The sequence below is a fragment of the Glandiceps talaboti genome, chromosome 12 (assembly GCF_964340395.1).
Source record: "Glandiceps talaboti chromosome 12, keGlaTala1.1, whole genome shotgun sequence".
NCBI classification, from domain to species: domain Eukaryota; kingdom Metazoa; phylum Hemichordata; class Enteropneusta; family Spengelidae; genus Glandiceps; species Glandiceps talaboti.
Window position 1 is genome coordinate 1581783 of NC_135560.1, and position 25421 is coordinate 1607203.

The window sequence follows — 25421 nt, forward strand, 5'->3', positions numbered from 1 at the left end:
TGTTCCTTGATTCAATTGTTCGTCTATCTTTCCTAAACCCTCCATGTATTTCACCTAGTGTGTTCCTTGATTCAATTGTTCGTCTATCTTTCCTAAACCCTCCTTGTATTTCACCTAGTGTGTTCCTTGATTCAATTGTTCGTCTATCTTTCCTAAACCCTCCTTGTATTTCACCTAGTGTGTTCCTTGATTCAATTGTTTGTCTATCTTTCCTAAACCCTCCTTGTATTTCACCTAGTGTGTTCCTTGATTCAATTGTTCGTCTATCTTTCCTAAACCCTCCTTGTATTTCACCTAGTGTGTTCCTTGATTCAATTGTTCGTCTATCTTTCCTAAACCCTCCTTGTATTTCACCTAGTGTGTTCCTTGATTCAATTGTTCGTCTATCTTTCCTAAACCCTCCTTGTATTTCACCTAGTGTGTTCCTTGATTCAATTGTTCGTCTATCTTTCCTAAACCCTCCTTGTATTTCACCTAGTGTGTTCCTTGATTCAATTGTTTGTCTATCTTTCCTAAACCCTCCTTGTATTTCACCTAGTGTGTTCCTTGATTCAATTGTTCGTCTATCTTTCCTAAACCCTCCATGTATTTCACCTAGTGTGTTCCTTGATTCAATTGTTTGTCTATCTTTCCTAAACCCTCCATGTATTTCACCTAGTGTGTTCCTTGATTCAATTGTTCGTCTATCTTTCCTAAACCCTCCTTGTATTTCACCTAGTGTGTTCCTTGATTCAATTGTTCGTCTATCTTTCCTAAACCCTCCTTGTATTTCACCTAGTGTGTTCCTTGATTCAATTGTTTGTCTATCTTTCCTAAACCCTCCATGTATTTCACCTAGTGTGTTCCTTGATTCAATTGTTCGTCTATCTTTCCTAAACCCTCCTTGTATTTCACCTAGTGTGTTCCTTGATTCAATTGTTCGTCTATCTTTCCTAAACCCTCCTTGTATTTCACCTAGTGTGTTCCTTGATTCAATTGTTCGTCTATCTTTCCTAAACCCTCCTTGTATTTCACCTAGTGTGTTCCTTGATTCAATTGTTCGTCTATCTTTCCTAAACCCTCCTTGTATTTCACCTAGTGTGTTCCTTGATTCAATTGTTTGTCTATCTTTCCTAAACCCTCCTTGTATTTCACCTAGTGTGTTCCTTGATTCAATTGTTCGTCTATCTTTCCTAAACCCTCCTTGTATTTCACCTAGTGTGTTCCTTGATTCAATTGTTTGTCTATCTTTCCTAAACCCTCCTTGTATTTCACCTAGTGTGTTCCTTGATTCAATTGTTTGTCTATCTTTCCTAAACCCTCCTTGTATTTCACCTAGTGTGTTCCTTGATTCAATTGTTCGTCTATCTTTCCTAAACCCTCCATGTATTTCACCTAGTGTGTTCCTTGATTCAATTAAAACTTGTTACTTCTTGTTCAATAATTTTATTGTATAATTTACCCACAACTGAACTCAGTGAAATACCTCTAATTATTAAGATTTCTTGTGTCACCTCCTTTATGTAGTGGGATAATTATATTTTCCCCCAATCTGTTGGCACAACTTCTAGATCTATCCCCCCCTATCTGTTGGCACAACTTCTAGATTTATCCCCCCCCCCCCAATCTGTTGGCACAACTTCTAGATTTATCCCCCCCCCCAATCTGTTGGCACAACTTCTAGATCTATCCCCCCCCCCATCTGTTGGCACAACTTCTAGATTTACCCCCCCCCCCCAATCTGTTGGCACAACTTCTAGATTTATCCCCCCCCCCATCTGTTGGCACAACTTCTAGATCTATCCCCCCCCCCATCTGTTGGCACAACTTCTAGATCTATCCCCCCCCCCCCCATCTGTTGGCACAACTTCTAGATTTACCCCCCCCCCCCCCCCCAATCTGTTGGCACAACTTCTAGATCTACCCCCCCCCCCCAATCTGTTGGCACAACTTCTAGATCTATCCCCCCCATCTGTTGGCACAACTTCTAGATTTATCCCCCCCCCCATCTGTTGGCACAACTTCTAGATCTACCCCCCCCCCCTCAATCTGTTGGCACAACTTCTAGATTTAACCCCCCCCCCCCCCAATCTGTTGGCACAACTTCTAGATCTATCCCCCCCCCCCATCTGTTGGCACAACTTCTAGATTTATCCCCCCCCCCCATCTGTTGGCACAACTTCTAGATTTATCCCCCCCCCCCAATCTGTTGGCACAACTTCTAGATCTATCCCCCCCCCCCCCCAATCTGTTGGCACAACTTCTAGATCTGTAAATAAATTAAACATTACTAACGACGAGTCACTGATAACCTTCCCACCTCCCTTAATAACTTCATGGGTTAGTTCATCTGGATCAGGGGCCTTATTGTTCTGTAGATTTGAAATTAATAGCTTTATTATAGTGTCACTTGTTACTGTCTCAGAACTATTGATTGATTCTTCCTCAAATCTTGACACAGAATTTATTACTTATTTTCAAAATCCTTCACTTCTTCCCTGTAAATATCGTTTAGGGATAAGTTGGTATTCTGGTTCCCATTCACCTAAATGTTGCCAATAATCAGTTAATACATCCGTAACCTGTCTGTGTTTTCTATTTGATTTCTTTCTGGCACTGATTGCAGCTTTGATTTCTTTATCAAACCACGGTTTACATCTATATTAAATTGCCTACCCTTCCCTTTTCATCTTTGCAATATAAACCATCATTTAGCTGTTGCTATGGGCATATCCGCATACATTTTTTTGAATCTTTAGTCACTTACCTGCCAATCCCTGTTCTTATCTTTGTAATATGCATCATCATTTCACTATTGCTAAGGGCATGGTCATGGTTGCTAGGACCAATTGTGTCAAAATGTCAACGATAACTACAGAATAACACCTCCACAAACATTCCCACAAAGTTTCGACCCCATTCACCATGCAGTTTCAAGATATGTTTGACCAAAATTGAGATTTTGGACAAAATTTGCATATCGTTGATGGGATCGTCACATTATGAATACAGCTTCATCTGCACACATCCCCAGATGAATCTCCATTATATTTCAGCCCAATCTGCTCAACAATTTTGGAATTACTGATTTTTGACCTAAAAGACACATTTTTATCCCTAATTTGCATATCACTGGTGGGATCATCATGTCATGAACAATTCGTAAAGAAGCACTCTGAAGAATGTTCCAACCAAATTTCAGCCTACTCTGCTCAGTAGTTTTGGAATTAAAGACATTTGACCAAAAAGACACATTTTTAGCCATAATTTGCATATCACTGATGGGATCATCATGTTATGAACAATTCTTAATATGAACACCTCTAAGAATATTCCCAGCAAATTTCAGACCGATCTGCTGAGTAGTTTTGGAGTTCAAGTTTTTTGACCAAAAATCCATTTTTTTTTACCCAAAACATATATCTCTGATGCGATCATTTTCATTTGAACACTTTCCCATCTAAATGTCCAAAATAATGTCTCTACCAAACACCAAAGCAATCCACACACACATACATACATACATACATACACAAATACAGACAGACAGACAGACAATGCTCGATGGCTATAACACTACTGAATCTTATTAGTTCAGTTGTGCTAAAAAAGATCGAGTTTGGATCCAAGACAAAGCATTTATAATTTTTTGCACTTTATTTTATATTCTTCAGTTTCAATAGGTAAGTTACATGACAGAATTTGGTAAAACATTATAAGAAGTAATCATTCCATCTTTTTATTCAATTAGCCATTTTTCTGTCATCATTTCTACTTTATGTACAAGCCCTTGTCCAATAACCAGGAAATCTTCAACAACTGTATTGACATCACATCTTATCTCAATTTCTTTTCCTGCTGACGGTGTTGTCTTTGGCTGACAGCATTGTATTCCAGATACCTGCACATACAAACACAGACAAGACATACAAAAAATTATCATAAGGAACAATCACACAACGCCGCGCACACAAGCTCAATAAGAGAACATTGTTTGTTTAGGACAAGATGACGTAATGGAATAAACCATTCAACAATAAAGGAGGGGTCGGGTATGGGGGGGGGGACCTGTTCAAGCATGTCTGAGTTATGGCTTTGGACATGAAAACTGCGCCAACAAAATCGCTGCCAGGCAGCCATATTGGATCGTATCACAACGAAAATGGATATGCACATGTATATCATAGAACACTGTCCTAATACCAACTTTGAATGAGATCTGTTCAAGAATGTCTGAGTTATGGCTTTGGATCGACATGGAAAATTCGCAATCAAAATGGCTGCTAGGCGGCCACATTGGATCGTATCACGACAACAATGAATATGCACATGTATGTCATAGAACACTGTCCTAATACCAACTTTGAATGGGATCTGTTCAAACATGTCTGAGTTATGGCTTTGGACATGGAAAATTCGCAAACAAACTGGCTGCTAGGCAGCCATATTGGATCGTATCATGGCAACAATGAAAATGCACACGTATGTCATAGAACACTGTCCTAATACTAACTTTGAATGAGATCTGTTAAAGCATGTCTGAGTAATGGCTTCAGACAGGGAAAATTTGCAAACAAAATGGCAGCTAGGCAGCCATATTGGATCGTATCATGAAACAAATTGACGTGCATATGTATGCCATTGTATGTCGCCCCTGTACCAAGTTTGAAAAAAATCGGTCCAGGCATCTCCAAGAAACGGCTCTGGACGGACAGATGGACGGACGGACGGACGGCCGGCCAAGACCTTAGGATAGCCAATGATCACCCCTGGTGTAAGCTAGTGCTAAGTAGACCCCAGGATAGCCAATGATCACCCCTGGTGTAAGCTAGTGCTAAGTAGACCCTAGGATAGCCAATGATCTGAGGTTGAAAACTGGTCTTTTACTGTGCGTTTTCACTGTGCATGTAAAAGAGTGTTCTAATCTAGTGTAGACAGTACCCAATCACTTGTGCTTTGTACGCACTTACAAAATGGTTTCACATACTTTTGACTGTCTGGCATTCACTATTGTTTTAGTCTACACCTGAAGGAAAATGGTCTGTACTATAAAGGGACTGTTTAGTTGTTGCAGTGCTCATATAGATTTATTAATCGATTTATGACAGTGAGTTTACCTATTTCTTTCCGACCCGGCCAGTCAAGGAGAGCATTACACTGATCACCGTGTATTGAGCTTGGCATACAGTGTATGGACAATAACAAGTTTCTGGACTGAAAAATCAGTAATTGTGGGTTAGAATTATTGTGTTTTGATTAAATGTATTCTGGGGTAAGATTAGGAATTTTCAGATATCAGAATCTCATTCTCAATCTCTGTTTTTACCTTGGAAAGGCTATATTCTTGGCTCGGACAGTATAATATTAGTAAAACTCTTCCCAACGTTTACAAAGTTGACGATGCCAACTTTGAAATGATCTGAAAGTTGGTAAGAGGCCTGTACCTTAAACTGTGGAACTTGATGTTCTCGCCAAGAAGTTGGAGAGGTGTAGTGATTGTGGTTTAAAACCAACTCTTACAACTATGTAATGGTGACTTAAACTTGGGCTTGCCAGTCAATTTTATGTAGTGGGTGAGTGTGGTATTCTGATCTGAACATAATTCACATGCTACAGCAAAAGTCCCACTCAACAAAACCCTTAGTAACAGATGTGATATTAATTCTAAAACTGTTGTAGGCAGGACAAGAACATATTTTTGTGCAACTTACATTTTAAAAGCATACCATTCCAATGCAAGGACAATGACTTTGTTCAGAATGGAGGTAGGAATATAATCCTTCCTACGTCCATAGTTCAAACAAGCAGTCATCGGAGATGACGCAGCCCCGTAATGGATATTTTCTGAGAATTGCCACCAGTCATGGTAGTGTGATGTATTAGATTGTATGAAATATAGTGGCAATGGCATTGTAGGACAACTGTATAATTGACTGAATATTTGCATACATTTTTTGAATGTTGATTTATTTGTCTAGTAATCCCTGTTATCTTTCCAATATGCATGATCATTTGGCTGTTGTTATGGGTGTGGTCTTGTTGCTAGGCACATTTACATACATTTTTTGAATGTTATTCAATTGTCTATTATTACATATCGCTATCTCTGCAATATACCAGATTGTTTGGTTGTTGCTATGGGCGTGGTCCTGTTGCAAGGCACATTTACATACATTTTTTGAATGTTTATTCAATTGTCTATTAATCTGTTGTTATCTTTGCAATATGCATGATCATTTGGATGTTGCTATGGGCATGGTCTTGTTGCTCGGTTCATTTGCATACATTTTTGTTCACTTGTCTAAAACTCTTTTTTTTGTGAAAAACACCACGTTTGGCTGTTGCTATGAGTGTGGTCATGGTTGCTAAGGAGATCTGCATGCATTTTTTGAATGTTTACTCACTTGCTTTTCTAGAGTTAGAAATAAAATAATATTACAAATTGGCAAATTCAATACACAATTTCAAAAGGTCGCGCTGGTGCAAAGCATCATGGGAAAAACTTTCCTTTGGCACACCTCACTTAAGGAATAGAGCCATAACAAAAAAGTTAATACAGGGATCGTCTCTTTTTTTTCATTCAATCTTTAGTTAGTAATATAAAGAATAATATATATATCAATATGAACACAAATATGAATAAAGATATTTTTTCATTTGGAAGCAAATAATTTGTTTGCTATGAATTTTGGTGTAAACTATACATCACATGATGACTATATACACTACAACACAACTATACATATCACAGGATGACTATGTACATTACAACACAACTATACACGTCACAGGATGACTATATACATTACAACACAACTATACACATCACAGGATGACTATATACACTACAACACAACTATACACATCACAGGATGGATATATCCACTACAACACAACTATACACATCACAGGTTGACTATATACACTACAACACATCTATACACATCACAGGATGACTATATACATTACAACACAACTATACACATCACAGGATGACTATATACACTACAACACAACTATAACACATCACAGGATGACTATATACACTATAACACAACTATACACATCACAGGATGACTATATACACATCACAAAGGGGCATGCATATGTCTCACATACCATGTTACCTTTGTGCCACGCTTGGTTCAAATTTGTTGGTGCATGCCAGAGATATGAGAGTGAATGCATGCACACACAGATGGACAGATACATGCACCCATGCACACACGCACAGAACCCAACGTATAAGCCCCCTCTAGTCGGTGCACGTTGGGGGAAGCCCCCTCTAGTCTGTGCACGTTGGGGGAAGCCCCCTCTAGTCGGTGCATGTTGGGGGAAGCCCCCTCTAGTCGGTGCACGTTGGGGGCTAAAAATATTGAGCAAAGCATTATGGCTTTGTGTTATTGTTATAGTAATTTTGTATTTTTGGTAGAATATTACACATGGTTTAGCAAATATGTATAGTCAATACCAATAAATTTACAACAGTAAACTCTTTTATTGCATTGAAAGTACTTATTATACATAGCATGGCACAGTTATGGTTTAGTGTCAAACATGTACTGTGTACATTAAACAAGGTTTTGATCTTGGTAAAACTTTGCTTTGAATGTACTAGCATAACATAATTTGACATTGGAAATGTTGACCAAGGTCAAAGATTAAGGCCTCATATAACATGTATAAAACATTCAGAGAAATAGGGCAAAATGTGTTTATCACAATTATGGCCACCATTTCGCCATAAAGGTCAAGGTCACAAACTCTTTTGCATCTGTCCCACAGAGTGTTACCTTTGTGCCAAATCTGGTTCTGGTTGACATACTAGTAGGATGATGCATGTCCAAGAATGAGAGTACATGAACAGATGGTGTATGTGCCCAATGTAATAGCTTTGTCAGAGTATTGCCCATTGGGAGCTGAAAACACAAATAATTCTGGTGTGTTTGTAATTAGAAATGGATGCCATAAACATAGCCTACCTGAAAAGGTTTGCTTTGAAAAGCAGTTGATTTCCAGACTACAGCTATGAAGCTGCCTCCATGAAAATCACAGAAGAAAGTTGCCAAGTCCCCAAAACATTCCTGTTGAATTGGAAAAAGATTTAATTTTATACAGGATGACTATATACACTACAACACAACTATACATATCACAGGATGACTATATACACTACAACACAACTATAACACATCACAGGATGACTATATACATTACAACACAACTATACACATCATAGGATGACTATATACATTACAACACAACTATACACATCACAGGATGACTGTATACATTACAACACAACTATACATATCACAGGATGACTATATACATTACAACACAACTATACACATCACAGGATGACTATATACATTACAACACAACTATACACATCACAAGATGACTATATACATTACAACACAACTATACATATCACAGGATGACTATATACATTACAACACAACTATACACATCATAGGATGACTATATACATTACAACACAACTATACATATCACAGGATGACTATATACACTACAACACAACTATACACATCACAGGATGACTATATACATTACAACACAACTATACACATTACAGGATGACTGTATACATTACAACACAACTATACACATCACAGGATGACTATATACATTACAACACAACTATACACATCACAGGATGACTATATACATTACAACACAACTATACACATCACAGGATGACTATATACACTACAACACAACTATACACATCACAGGATGACTATTACAACACAACTATACACATCACAGGATGACTATATACACTACAACACAACTATACATATCATAGGGTGACTATATACACAACTACACAACTATATACATCACAGGATGACTATATACACTACAACACAACTATACATATCATAGGATGACTATATACACTACAACACAACTATACATATCATAGGATGACTATATACACTACAACACAACTATACACATCACAGGATGACTATATACACTACAACACAACTATACATATCATAGGATGACTATATACACTACAACACAACAAGTCATTGAGAATGACATGTTCCCCGCTATAATTGGGTTTTAAGGAATTATCACTACTCTGATCACGCAACAACATTTGTGAACCTAAAACAAACAGACTTAGATATGTTGTGTGTGCTTGTTGGACATGGAATATGCCTCCAACAATAAAGGATTGGTTGGGTATGGGGGATCATATCACAATGAAAATGGAGTCTGAGTTATGGCTTTGGACATGGAAAATTCGCAAACAAAATGGCTGCCAGGCAGCCATATTGGATCGTATCACGACGAAAATGGATATGCAGATGTATGTTATAGAACACTGTCCTAATACCAACTTTAAATGAGATCTGTTCAAGCATGTCTGAGTTATGGCTTTGGACATGAAAATTCCCAAACAAAATGGCTACCAGGCAGCCATATTGGATCGTATCACAATGAAAATGGATATGCACATGTATGTCATAGAACACTGTCCAAATACCAACTTTGAATTAGATCTGTTCATGCAGGTCTGAGTTATGGCTTTTTACATGAAAATTCACAAACAAAATGGCTGCTAGGCGGCCATATTGGATCGTATCATGACAACAATGAATATGCACATGTATGTCATAGAACACTGTCCTAATACCAACTTTGAATGAGATCTGTTAAAGCATGTCTTAGTTATGGCTTTAGACAGGGAAAATTCGCAAACAAAATGGTTGCTAGGCGGCCATATTGGATCGTATCATAAAACAAATTGACATGCATATGTATGCCATAGTATGTTGCCCCTGTACCAAGTTTGAAAAAAATCGGTCCAGGCATCTCCAAGAAACAGCTGCGGACGGACGGACGGACGGACGGACGGACAGACGGACGCACGGACAGACGGAACCCAATCCATAAGTCCCCGTTCCGGACTTCGTCCGCAGGGACTAACTATACACATCATAGGATGACTATATACACTACAACACAACTATACATATCATAGGATGACTATATACACTACAACACAACTATACATATCATAGGATGACTATTTACACTACAACACAACTATACACATCACAGGATGACTATATACACAACAACACAACTATATACATCACAGGATGACTATATACACTACAACACAACTATACATATCATAGGATGACTATATACACTACAACACAACTATACACATCACAGGATGACTATATACATTACAACACAACTATACACATCACAGGATGACTATATACACTACAACACAACTATACACATCACAGGATGACTATATACACTACAACACATCTATACACATCACAGGATGACTATATACACTACAGTACATTGAACATAACTAACTTGTAGTTCTTGAAGATATTTCTGCATTGGGTCAAAGTTGACTACCGGAAGAAGGCTGTCAAGTATTTCTGTCTTTGCATTTTGTTTGTGTATGCTTGTCTTTTCCATACCATCATCTATAGATTCAACATGCCTTGGTAAAGAATTAATCTTCAGATGGATTATCACATCATAGATGGTTAATGGCGGCCTAAAGATTTGCTATATAAAGATGACAAAGAAACAGAGTTTTTAATTGTTATGAAATCAGAAATATCATATTTAATGGAGCTGTTCCCGTTTTCAATCTTCAAGGGTTTAAGTTTCTATACAAATGAGTGATTTACATTTCAGTAGCTTACATTGTGTTTATGCAAAATATACCCTTTGCTATAGTAGGATCAACTTTTTACAGCCTGCATTTTGTATTAATTTGTAACCTGGCCACTCAGGAGTTTGCACATCAATCCTGGTAGTTTTGTATGACACACATGTTGCGATATTTCCCTTTCAATGGCAACACATCTGAAGGATGCTGGGTTAAACTTTCGATGTGATGACAACTGAAGGATGCCGAGTTAAGCTTTCGATGTGATGACAACTGAAGGATGCTGGGTTAAGCTTTCGATGTGATGACAACTGAAGGGTGCTGGGTTAAGCTTTCGATGTGATGACAACTGTAGGATGCCGGATTAAGCTTTTGATGTGATGACAACTGAAGGATGCTGGGTTAAGCTTTTGATGTGATGACAACTGAAGGATGCCGGGTTAAGCTTTCAATGTGATGACAACTGAAGGATGCTGGGTTAAGCTTTTGATGTGATGACAACTGAAGGATGACGGGTTAAGCTTTCGATGTGATGACAACTGAAGGATGCTGGGTTAAGCTTTCGATGTGATGACAACTGAAGGATGACGGGTTAAGCTTTCGATGTGATGACAACTGTAGGATGCCGGATTAAGCTTTTGATGTGACAACAACTGAAGGATGAAGGGTTAAGCTTTCGATGTATTGACAACTGAAGGATGACGGGTTAAGCTTTCGATGTGATGACAACTGAAGGATGCTGGGTTAAGCTTTCGATGTGATGACAACTGTAGGATGCCGGATTAAGCTTTCGATGTGATGACAACTGAAGGATGCCGGGTTAAGCTTTCGATGTGATGACAACTGAAGGATGACGGGTTAAGCTTTCGATGTGATGACAACTGTAGGATGCCGGATTAAGCTTTTGATGTGACGACAACTGAAGGATGAAGGGTTAAGCTTTCGATGTATTGACAACTGAAGGATGACGGGTTAAGCTTTCGATGTGATGACAACTGAAGGATGCTGGGTTAAGCTTTCGATGTGATGACAACTGTAGGATGCCGGATTAAGCTTTCGATGTGATGACAACTGAAGGATGCCGGGTTAAGCTTTCGATGTGATGACAACTGAAGGATGACGGGTTAAGCTTTCGATGTGATGACAACTGAAGGATACTGGGTTAAGCTTTCGATGTGATGACAACTGAAGGATGCTGGGTTAAGCTTTCGATGTATTGACAACTGAAGGATGCTGGGTTAAGCTTTCGATGTATTGACAACTGAAGGATGCTGGGTTAAGCTTTTGATGTGATGACAACTGAAAGATGCTGGGTTAAGCTTTCGATGTATTGACAACTGAAGTAGGCCGAGTTAAGCTATCGATGTGATGACAACTGAAGGATGCTGGGTTAAGCTTTCGTTGTATTGACAACTGAAGTATGCCGAGTTAAGCTATCGATGTGATGACAACTGAAGGATGCTGGGTTAAACTTTCGATGTGATGACAACTGAAGGATGCCGGGTTAAGCTTTCAATGTATTGACAACTGAAGGATGCTGGGTTAAGCTTTTGATGTGATGACAACTGAAGGATGCTGAGTTAAGCTTTTGATGTGATGACAACTGAAGTATGCCGAGTTAAGCTTTCGATGTGATGGCAACTGAAGGATGCCAGGTTAAGCTTTCGATGTGATGACAACTGTAAGATGCTGGGTTAAGCTTTTGAAGTGATGACAACTGAAGGATGCCAGGTTAAGCTTTCGATGTGATGACAACTGAAGGATGCTGGGTTAAACTTTCGATGTGATGACAACTGAAGGATGCTGGGTTAAGTTTTTGATGTATTGACAACTGAAGGATGCTGGGTTAAGCTTTCAATGTGATGACAACTGAAAGATGCTGGGTTAAACTTTCGATGTGATGACAACTGAAGGATGCCGGGTTAAGCTTTCGATGTGATGACAACTGAAGGATGCTGGGTTAAACTTTCGATGTGATGACAACTGAAGGATGCCGGGTTAAGCTTTCGAAGTGATGACAACTGAAGGATGCTGGGTTAAGCTTTCGAAGTGATGACAACTGAAGGATGCTGGGTTAAACTTTCGATGTGATGACAACTGAAGGATGCTGGGTTAAGCTTTCGATGTGATGACAACTGAAGGATGCTGGGTTAAACTTTCGATGTGATGACAACTGAAGGATGCTGGGTTAAACTTTCGATGTGATGACAACTGAAGGATGCTGGGTTAAGCTTTCGATGTGATGACAACTGAAGTATGCTGGGTTAAGCTTTCGATGTGATGACAACTGAAGGATGCTGGGTTAAACTTTCGATGTGATGACAACTGAAGTATGCTGGGTTAAGCTTTCGAAGTGACGACAACTGAAGGATGCTGGGTTAAACTTTCGATGTGATGACAACTGAAGGATGCTGGGTTAAGCTTTCGATGTGATGACAACTGAAGGATGCTGGGTTAAGCTTTCGAAGTGATGACAACTGAAGGATGCTGGGTTAAGCTTTCGATGTGATGACAACTGAAGGATGCTGGGTTAAGCTTTCGATGTGATGACAACTGTAGGATGCTGGGTTAAGCTTTCGATGTGATGACAACTGAAGGATGCCGAGTTAAACTTTCGATGTGATGACAACTGAAAGATGCTGGGTTAAGCTTTTGAAGTGATGACAACTGAAGGATGCCGGGTTAAGCTTTTGATGTGATGACAACTGAAGGATGCCGGGTTAAACTTTTGATGTGATGACAACTGAAAGATGCTGGGTTAAACTTTCGATGTGATGACAACTGAAGGATACTGGGTTAAGCTTTCGATGTGATGACAACTGAAAGATGCCGGATTAAGCTTTCGAAGTGATGACAACTGAAAGATGCTGGGTTAAACTTTTGATGTGATGACAACTGAAGGATGCTGGGTTAAGCTTTTGATGTGATGACAACTGAAGGATGCCGGGTTAAGCTTTTGATGTGATGACAACTGAAGGATGCCGGGTTAAGCTTTCGATGTGATGACAACTGAAGGATGATGGGTTAAGCTTTCGATGTGATGACAACTGAAGGATGCTGGGTTAAGCTTTCGATGTGATGACAACTGAAGTATGCTGGGTTAAGCTTTCGATGTGATGACAACTGAAGGATGCTGGGTTAAGCTTTCGATGTGATGAAAACTGAAGGATGATGGGTTAAGCTTTCGAAGTGATGACAACTGAAGGATGATGGGTTAAGCTTTCGAAGTGATGACAACTGAAGGATACCGGGTTAAGCTTTTGATGTGATGACAACTGAAGGATGCTGGGTTAAGCTTTCGATGTGATGACAACTGAAGGATGCCGGGTTAAGCTTTCGATGTGATGACAACTGAAGGATGCTGGGTTAAGCTTTCGATGTATTGACAACTGAAGGATGCCGGGTTAAGCTTTCGAAGTGATGACAACTGAAGGATGCCGGGTTAAGCTTTCGATGTGATGACAACTGAAGGATGCTGGGTTAAGCTTTCGATGTGATGACAACTGAAGGATGCTGGGTTAAGCTTTCGATGTGATGACAACTTAAGGATACCGGGTTAAGCTTTCGATGTGATGACAACTGAAAGATGCCGGGTTAAGCTTTCGATGTATTGACAATTAACTGAAGGATGCCGAGTTAAGCTTTCGATGTGATGACAACTGAAGGATGCTGGGTTAAACTTTCGATGTGATGACAACTGATAAAGTCTCTCAGTAATCATTTGACCAACATAATCTCCAAAGATAAAGTTACTTTTCCCCTCAAAATTACGATAAAAAAATAATGTTTCCTTCCTTTCTCCTTCATATTGTGTGCCACTGGGTTCAAATCCTGGGTAGGATTCACAATACATATAAATAGGGCCTGTGTTTTTCAAATTTGCTTCAATCTCTGGCCTCAGTTAACTTTTATAAAGCACTTAAATATCACCGTGCACCCACCTTAAATATCACCGTGCACCCACCTTAAATATCACTGTGCACCCACCTTAAATATCACTGTGCACCCACCTTAAATATCACTGTACACCCACCTTAAATATCACTGTGCACCCACCTTGAAATCAAAACTTTTCCTCAAATCAGACATATTATGTTCCAGTAACAACAACGATTTTGAAGCGAGTTCTCTGATGCGTTGTAAAATCTGAAAAAAACCCACAAAAAAACATGGAAAAATATCATATTTAAATAAAATTGATTTGAATATGTTTACTATGCAACTCAATGTAGATTTCTTAGCATGGTATCCTACACAATGGTATAGGAGGGGGAGGGGTGTATGGGAGTGGGGTGGGGATAATGATAATGACTTCCACTCCAATCCCTAATGACTTCCACTCTGATCATTAATGACTTCCACTCTGATCCCTAATGACTTCAATTCAGATCCCTGATAATGACTTCTACTCTGATCCCTAATGACTTCAATTCAGATCCCTAATAATGACTTCTACTCTGATCCCTAATGATGACTTCTACTCTGATCCCTAATAATGACTTCAACTCAGATCCCTGATAATGACTTCTACTCAGATCCCTGATAATGACTTCAACTCAGATCCCTTATAATGACTTCTACTCTGATCCCTGATAATGACTTCCACTCTGATCCCTAATGACTTTCACTCAGATACCTAATGATGACTTCCACTATGATCCCTAATAATGACTTCTACTCTGATCCCTAATAATGACTTCCACTCTGATCCCTAATAATGACTTCAACTCAGATCCCTGATAATGACTTCCACTTTGATCCCTAATGACTTCAATTCAGATCCCTGATAATGACTTCCACTCCAATCCCTAATAATGACTTCTACTCTGATCCCTAATAATGACTTCCACTTTGATCCCTGATAATGACTTCCACTCTGATCCCTAATAATGACTTCCACTCTGATCCCTAATAATGACTTCCACTCCAATCCCTAATAATGACTTCCACTCTGATCCCTGATAATGACTTCTACTCCAATCCCTAATAATGACTTCCACTCTGATCCCTAATAATGACTTCCACTCTGATCCCTAATGACTTCAATTCAGATCCCTGATAATGACTTCCACTCCAATCCCTAATAATGACTTCCACTCCAATCCCTAATAATGACTTCTACTCTGATCCCTAACAATGACTTCCACTTTGATCCCTGATAATGACTTCCACTCTGATCCCTAATAATGACTTCCACTCTGATCCCTAATAATGACTTCCACTCCAATCCCTAATAATGACTTCCACTCTGATCCCTGATAATGACTTCTACTCCAATCCCTAATAATGACTTCCACTCTGATCCCTAATAATGACTTCCACTCTGATCCCTAATGACTTCAATTCAGATCCCTGATAATGACTTCCACTCTGATCCCTAATAATGACTTCTACTCCAATCCCTAATAATGACTTCTACTCCAATCCCTAATAATGACTTCCACTCTGATCCCTAATAATGACTTCTACTCCAATCCCTAATAATGACTTCCACTCTGATCCCTAATAACAACTTCTACTCTGATCCCTAATAATGACTTCCACTTTGATCCCTGATAATGACTTCCACTCTGATCCCTAATAATGACTTCCACTCTGATCCCTAATAATGACTTCCACTTTGATCCCTGATAATGACGTCCACTTTGATCCCTGATAATGACTTCTACTCTGATCCCTAATAATGACTTCTACTCTGATCCCTAATAATGACTTCCACTTTGATCCCTGATAATGACTTCCACTCTGATCCCTAATAATGACTTCCACTTCGATCCCTAATAATGACTTCCACTCCAATCCCTAATAATGACTTCTACTTTGATCCCTGATAATGACTTCCACTTTGATCCCTAATGACTTCCACTCTGATCCCTGATGACTTCCATTCTGATCCCTAATGACTTCAATTCAGATCCCTGATAATGACTTCCACTCCAATTCCTAATGACTTCAATTCAGATCCCTGATAATGACTTCCACTCTGATCCCTAATGACTTCAATTCTGATCCCTAATAATGACTTCTACTCTGATCCCTAATGATGACTTCTACTCTGATCCCTAATAATGACTTCCACTTTGATCCCTGATAATGACTTCCACTCCAATCCCTAATAATGACTTCTACTCTGATCCCTGATAATGACTTCCACTCTGATCCCTAATGACTTCAATTCTGATCCCTAATAATGACTTCTACTCTGATCCCTAATGATGACTTCTACTCTGATCCCTAATAATGACTTCCACTTTGATCCCTGATAATGACTTCCACTCCAATCCCTAATGATGACTTCTACTCTGATCCCTAATAATGACTTCCACTTTGATCCCTGATAATGACTTCCACTCTGATCCCTAATAATGACTTCTACTCTGATCCCTAATAATGACTTCCACTTTGATCCCTGATAATGACTTCCACTCTGATCCCTAATAATGACTTCCACTCTGATCCCTAATAATGACTTCCACTCCAATCCCTAATAATGACTTCCACTCTGATCCCTGATAATGACTTCTACTCCAATCCCTAATAATGACTTCCACTCTGATCCCTAATAATGACTTCCACTCCAATCCCTAATAATGACTTCCACTCTGATCCCTAATAATGACTTCTAAGCTGATCCCTAATAATGACTTCCACTTTGATCCCTGATAATGACTTCCACTCTGATCCCTAATAATGACTTCCACTCTGATCCCTAATAATGACTTCCACTCTGATCCCTAATAATGACTTCTAAGCTGATCCCTAATAATGACTTCCACTTTGATCCCTGATAATGACTTCCACTCTGATCCCTAATAATGACTTCCACTCTGATCCCTAATAATGACTTCCACTTTGATCCCTGATAATGACTTCCACTCTGATCCCTAATAATGACTTCCACTCTGATCCCTAATAATGACTTCCACTTTGATCCCTGATAATGACTTCCACTCTGATCCCTAATAATGACTTCTACTCTTATCCCTAATAATGACTTCCACTCTGATCCCTAATAATGACTTCTACTCTGATCCCTAATAATGACTTCCACTTTGATCCCTGATAATGACTTCCACTCTGATCCCTAATAATGACTTCAATTCAGATCCCTGATAATGACTTCCACTCTGATCCCTAATGACTTCAATTCTGATCCCTAATAATGACTTCTACTCTGATCCCTAATAATGACTTCTACTTTGATCCCTGATAATGACTTCCACTCTGATCCCTAATAATGACTTCCACTTTGATCCCTGATAATGACTTCCACTCTGATCCCTAATGACTTCAATTCTGATCCCTAATAATGACTTCTACTCTGATCCCTAATAATGACTTCCACTTTGATCCCTGATAATGACTTCCACTCTGATCCCTAATAATGACTTCCACTCTGATACCTAATAATGACTTCCACTTTGATCCCTGATAATGACTTCCACTCTGATCCCTAATAATGACTTCCACTCTGATCCCTAATAATGACTTCCACTTTGATCCCTGATAATGACTTCCACTCTGATCCCTAATAATGACTTCTACTCTTATCCCTAATACTGACTTCCACTCTGATCCCTAATAATGACTTCTACTCTGATCCCTAATAATGACTTCCACTTTGATCCCTGATAATGACTTCCACTCTGATCCCTAATGACTTCAATTCTGATCCCTAATAATGACTTCTACTCTGATCCCTAATAATGACTTCTACTTTGATCCCTGATAATGACTTCCACTCTGATCCCTAATAATGACTTCCACTTTGATCCCTGATAATGACTTCCACTCTGATCCCTAATGACTTCAATTCTGATCCCTAATAATGACTTCTACTCTGATCCCTAATAATGACTTCCACTTTGATCCCTGATAATGACTTCCACTCTGATCCCTAATAATGACTTCCACTTTGATCCCTAATAATGACTTCTACTCTGATCCCTAATAATGACTTCCACTCTGATCCCTAATAATGACTTCTACTCTGATCCCTAATAATGACTTCTACTCTGATCCCTAATAATGACTTCCACTTTGATCCCTAATAATGACTTCCACTTTGATCCCTAATAATGACTTCCACTTTGATCCCTGATAATGACTTCCATTCTGATCCCTAATAATGACTTCCACTCTGATCCCTAATAATGACTTCCACTCCAATCCCTAATAATGACTTCTACTCTGATCCCTAATAATGACTTCCACTCTGATCCCTAATAATGACTTCCACTTTGATCCCTAATAATGACTTCCACTTTGATCCCTAATAATGACTTCCACTTTGATCCCTGATAATGACTTCCATTCTGATCCCTAATAATGACTTCAACTCTGATCCCTAATAATGACTTCCACTTTGATCCCTAATAATGACTTCCACTCTGATCCCTAATAATGACTTCTACTCTGATCCCTAATAATGACTTCTACTCTGATCCCTAATAATGACTTCCACTCTGATCCCTGATAATGACTTCCATTCTGATCTCTAATAATGACTTCTACTCTGATCCCTAATGATGACTTCCACTCTGATCCCTAATAATGACTTCCACTCTGATCCCTAATAATGACTTCCACTCTGATCCCTAATAATGACTTCCACTCCAATCCCTAATAATGACTTCCACTCTGATCCCTGATGACTTCCACTCTGATCCCTAATAATGACTTCCACTCTGATCCCTGATAATGACTTCCACTCTGATCCCTAATAATGACTTCCACTCTGATCCCTAATGACTTCCACTCTGATCCCTAATAATGACTTCCACTCTGATCCCTAATAATGACTTCCACTCTGATCCCTAATGATGACTTCTACTCTGATCCCTAATAATGACTTCCACTCTGATCCCTAATAATGACTTCCACTCTGATCCCTAATGATGACTTCTACTCTGATCCCTAATAATGACTTCCACTCTGATCCCTAATGACTTCCACTCTGATCCCTAATAATGACTTCCACTCTGATCCCTAATAATGACTTCCACTCTGATCCCTAATAATGACTTCCACTCTGATCCCTAATAATGACTTCCACTCCAATCCCTAATAATGACATCACCTGCAGGTATCGACTCATCACTTGAAGACATTGATTCAACACTTGCAGGTATCGACTCATCACTTGAGGCATTGCCTATACACTTGATTTTTTGCCATAATTATTCACCCCCTCCCCCCGCCCCCCAACTGACAGTTAGACAAAGCCTGTCAACAGGTGAAATGTTGCTCGTAAGTAATAAGAACCTTGCCTTGGTCATGATACAAGAACTTATTTATATTACTATGCTTTACTGATCTGATGAATATATTTAAGGATACGAGCAATTTTAATTTATGTATGGATCTGGAAATTAAAGTGAATCTATACTTCTAGCACATTCTGATGCTTTCAACTCACCAGTTTTGAAGGATGTGGGTTGGTCCAAGGAGAAGTTAATTTGTATATTGGTGTGCTGATAAACATGGCAGGCAGTTGACTGCGATTCCCATCAAATCTTTCTTGGATCTCTTTCAAACTTTCACCTTCAAAGCATAGCAGAAAACTCATTAAACATGCCAAGATGAAAATAACACATCTGGTTTCAATAAGTCTATAAAATATAGAGCTAGAATTCACTGGTTAGTTCACAAACCACTGTCCACTCATAACATGAAATCAAGTTCAATGATCCAACATCGCCGTAAACCACCATCCAAGATGTGCCATCAAAGGAACAAGTCATTGAGAATGACATAGGCCCCGCTATGATTGGGTTTTAAGGAACTGGCAGTTTATGTTGTCATTTTCTTGATATCACTACTCTGATCACGCAACAACACTTGTGAACCTAAATCAAACAGACTTAGATATGTTGTGTCTGCTCGTTGGACATGGAACATGCCTACTCATGTTGTGTCTCCTCATTGGACATGGGACATGCCTACTGTTCAAGATGACGTGATGGAATAAATAATAATTCAACAATAAAGAATGGGTCGGGTATGGGGGGGGGGGGGACCTGTTCAAGCATGTCTGAGTTATGGCTTTAGACATGAAAACTGCACAAACAAAATGGCTGCCAGGCAGCCATATTGGATCGTATCACGACAAAAATGGATATGCACATGTGTGTCATAGAACACTGTCCTAATACCATGGCAACTTTGAATGAGATCTGTTCAAGCGTGTCAGAGTTAATTATGGCTTTGGACATGGAAAATTCGCACACAAAATGGCTGCCAGGCAGCCATATTGGATCGTATCGTGACAACAATGAATATGCACATGTATGTCATAGAACACTGTCCTAATACCAACTTTGAATGAGATCTGTTCAAGCATGTCTGAGTTATGGCTTTAGACAGGGAAAATTTGCAAACAAAATGGCTGCTAGGCGGCCATATTGGATCGTATAATGAAACAAATTTACATGCATATGTATGTCATTGTATGTTGCCCCTGTACCAAGTTTGAAAAAAATCGGTCGAGGCATCTCCAAGAAACGGCTGCGGACGGACGGACGCACGCACGCACGGACAGACGGAACCCAATCCATAAGTCATCTGTCAAAAATTTTGTAGCAAAGGCATATCTAGGGTCAGCTTACTATGGGGTAAGGGAATTGTCTAGAGATGGGTTCTGAAAAGGAATGACGTCTGTACAACCAAGTACTATAAAGACAGCTACTCGTACTTTATTGACATCTAACAAAAAACCTACAGATCACACAGAAATGAGGGTTTTCCTACATTCCATACATATTGGCTCGAATTTGATAGTGACCTTCATTTGATCGGTCAATTAGGACAAATATAGGATTGTTTTAGTAGAGATTGTTTAGACTTGAGATTAACTAATTTGACGTAACTTGATTGGTTATGTAAATTGCAGTCAGGATCATACATTTGACTCAAGCTCAGTGTATATTTCATTCCCGATACTTATTTTAATACTAAAGTTTGTAACTAGGACTAAAGTCGAGATGTATAATTATGTAAAAAACGAAAATAGAGGGGGGGCGCTGTTCTGTGGCTGACCCTAGGCTCGACAACGTGTCTCTGTTCTGTCGTTTTTGCTGCAGTTTAATGACCTTATTCATCGGTGTTATTTTATCTAGACCTCAGTGAGTATGGATGGAAAATGCTTTTTATCCGTTATTGTGATTTGCCTTGTTTTTGACCGTGTTTCAAGCGTTTTTTCTACCAACGAACACGGACTCTCCAGCGATGCCATTGTTCTGAGATACAGCCGCGAATTCCTACTAACATTCCAACATACCAGGTTCAACTCCGATCTCAACATTGATTTCGACACTTCAGAATATGATTTCAATAGTGTGTCATGCCATAAGAAAAGCAAAAAGAAACGAGGTTCAAGAGGAGGTCTGAAAGCAAGGCTTAAAAGACGTGGTTCTAAATATCCACTCCCTACCATCACCTTGTCCAATGTGAGATCACTCCAAAACAAGTTGGATGAACTAACTGCCCTTGTTAGATATGACGGAGATTTCCGACGCAGTAACCTCTAGTGTTTCTCTGAAACCTAGCTTACAGAAGATATCGACAACATAGCCTTGCCTGGTTATACACTGATACGAGCGGACAGGGACTGTAAAAAAGCTGAAAAACACTGCGGAGGTGGATTGTGTGTTTTTGTCAGCAACAGGTGGGCGACTCAATTTAACATTCATGAGCAAGTCTGCACCCATGACTACGAACTATTAACTGTATCGTTTCGACCATTTTACTTGCCACGGGAGTTCTCAAAAGTAACAATCATGATGGCTTATGTACCAGGTCCTAACTTCAAGACAGCCGCTGAAAAAATATCTGATGCGTACAATGAAGTAGTCAAAGAATCCCCTGATAACCCTGTCTTTATCGCTGGTGACTTCAACCAGTGTGACCTTACTCCTTGTCTACCTAACCTTCAACAATACGTCACCGTACCTACACGTCTTGATAGAACTATTGATTTATGTTACGGAAACATCCCAAATGCGTATAGATCGATTGGGAGACCACCTCTTGGGCGCTCAGATCACAATGTAGTGCACCTTCTTCCGAAATATAGGCAAAAGTTAAAAACTGAAAAACAACAAATTAAAACTATTCAGATTTGGTCGCCGGAATGTACCGAAGAACTAAAAAACTGTTTCGAAATAACTGACTGGGATATGTTTAAGGAAAAGTGTTCCAATCCACAAGAACTAGTTGATACCATATCCTGCTACATTGAGTTCTGTGAAGGCATTGTTGTTAAGAATAAATCAGTGCGTATATTCCTGAATAATAAACCCTGGATTACAAAGGAGTTGAAGATGACTTTGAACGAAAAACGAGTAGCATTTTTGCATAACAATAAGGAAGAGTATAGAGAAAAGGAGAAAGAGTTTAGAAGACAAGCCATAATTGCAAAACACAAATACAAATCAAAGGTCGAAGACAAGTTGAAAACTGGTAATGCTAAAGCTGCTTGGGATGGATTGAAAACTATGATGGGGAAACAACAAAGTAAACAGCAAACTCCATTCAACACAGATCTATCTGTCCTTTCAAACGATTTGAATAACTTTTACGCTCGTTTTGATACAATGGACTTTAGCAAGAAATGTTTAGAATTATGTCAGAATATCCAACCTGATCCCATTCATATTTCTGAAGGTGATGTTGAATCAAGTTTTTTAAAGTTAACTGGGAACAAAGCGGCTGGCCCTGATAGAATCACAACTAGGGTTCTGAAAACCTGTGCTAGACAACTCAGTCCTGTATTCACCTACATTTTTCAAATACTTCTAAATTGTCATGTTGTTCCGCGCTCATGGAAGACATCCACAATCATTCCAGTTCCAAAGAAGCCCAACCCTAAACAGTTAAATGACTACCGGCCAATTGCATTGACATCAATTTTGTGCAAGTGCATGGAAGGTATAGTTAGGAAGTTTCTGCTCAGTGATGTAGTTGACAAGTTAGATCCCTTCCAGTTTGCATATAAAGCACACAGGGGGGTTGAGGATGCATCTATCACACTTTTTAATTTAATTGTACAACATTTAGAACGTAAGAATGTGTACGTACGGATTCTGTTCATAGACTTCTCCAGCGCATTCAATACTATACAGCCATACATTCTATTAAAACAGTTGATTAAGTTAAATGTTAATTCTAACTTAGTTCTCTGGATCCATGACTTTCTTAAAGACAGACCTCAGAGGGTTTTTTTCAATGGTTATATGTCTGATGAAATTGTACTGAATACTGGTGCTCCCCAAGGTTGCGTGTTGTCACCAACATTATTTTCAATTTATACTGATCACATGAGATGTAATTCTGCAATAAGTTGTCTGTTTAAATTTGCCGATGACATGGCACTTGTTGGTCTGTTACTTGATGAAGACTCTTTAGCTGAATACTTTTGTGACATTGGAATTTTAAAGAATTGGTGTAAAGACAGCTTTTTAGAAATGAATGTTTCAAAAACAAAAGAATTAGTTGTAGCACATAAAGTAACTGACCAATTCACACCTGTATCAATGAATGGAGACTCTGTTGAAGTTGTCACTAGTTTCAAATACCTTGGGTCAATTCTCGATGGCAAGCTCTCCTTTGCCGAAAACACAGACTATATTGCGAAAAAAGCTCAACAGAGACTATATCTCCTTAGGAAATTAAAGTCATTCGATGTCAGTCAGAACGTGCTGCAATTAGTGTATAGATCTATTATTGAAAGTGTTTTGACTTTCAATATAATCCTTTGGTATGGTAATCTCACGGTTAAAAACAAGAGTAAACTTTGTCGTATTGTAAACACAGCAGAGAAGATCATTGGCTGTCGTCAAACAACACTGGCATGTCATTATCATACGGCAGTTAACAGAAAAGCCCAGAAAATAGTCAATGATTATATGCATCCCTTACATAATTCTTTCACTAAGCTCCCATCTGGTCGCCGTTACAGAATGCCTCTTGCAAGGAAAAACCTTTTTAAAAAATCGTTCGTTCCAACAGCTGTGTCTATTTTAAACTCACTGTAAAGTCATTTTAAACTCACTGTATGTATATGTATATGTATATGTATATATTGTACTTGTGTAAATTGTTTGTAAATTGTGTTTTGAGCCGAAAGACAAATTTCCGCATTCATATACGGATAATAAAGTTATTGAATTGAATTGAATTGAATTGAATTGAAATGGTGTATATCTAAAGGTCTCAAAGCTCTACTGGCAACTCACTGATACATACATTTTTAGATAAAGGGTGATCATATCTCATTTGAGGCTTTACATATATACTGTTAAAGGATTTTTGACATTGCTTCCCCTGCTGTTGCTTCTAGATAGTATTTGTGGTGTCCATCAATCTTAGTCTATTAAAGGATGTTTTCATATTTTATTTCTTACTACAGATATTTCAGACAGATTATGCACGAGAAATCATTCATCTTTCTGTTTAGTTACATTTCTTTAATTTTTGTTGGGGACTTTTGTGTGGGAATGAATGCCAACCCTTTACCAAGTGCTTTTATTTTATATTAAAGCTATTTCATTATTGGTATGGTGACATGTTATTAACAATTTGACAATTTGGATATTCATGCTAGAGATCTAGATTAAGTTGAAATTGTGAGTATTTTCAAATTCCTGGGTATTCAACTTTCACATGGACTGTCTTTGCAAACAAATACTGAACACATTGTAAAGAAAGCACAACAGCATCTTTATTTTCTGAGACTTTTAAAGAAATTTGAAAT

General features: G+C 38.8%; 1 protein-coding gene across 1 annotated transcript in view; it reads right to left on the reverse strand.

Moving 5' to 3' along the window:
• Positions 1-3652: 3652 nt before the first annotated feature.
• The window catches only part of LOC144443264 (nucleolar protein 6-like), a 167295-nt gene continuing 145526 nt past the window's right edge, over positions 3653-25421 (reverse strand). Inside the window, exons 19-23 of the mRNA XM_078132697.1 lie at positions 20088-20212; positions 14726-14815; positions 10363-10563; positions 7962-8063; positions 3653-3880 (exon numbers count right to left, since the gene is read on the reverse strand). Of these exons, the coding sequence (XP_077988823.1) occupies positions 3719-3880; positions 7962-8063; positions 10363-10563; positions 14726-14815; positions 20088-20212 (680 nt within the window). The 3' untranslated portion in view covers positions 3653-3718. The remainder of the gene's footprint in view (positions 3881-7961; positions 8064-10362; positions 10564-14725; positions 14816-20087; positions 20213-25421) is intronic.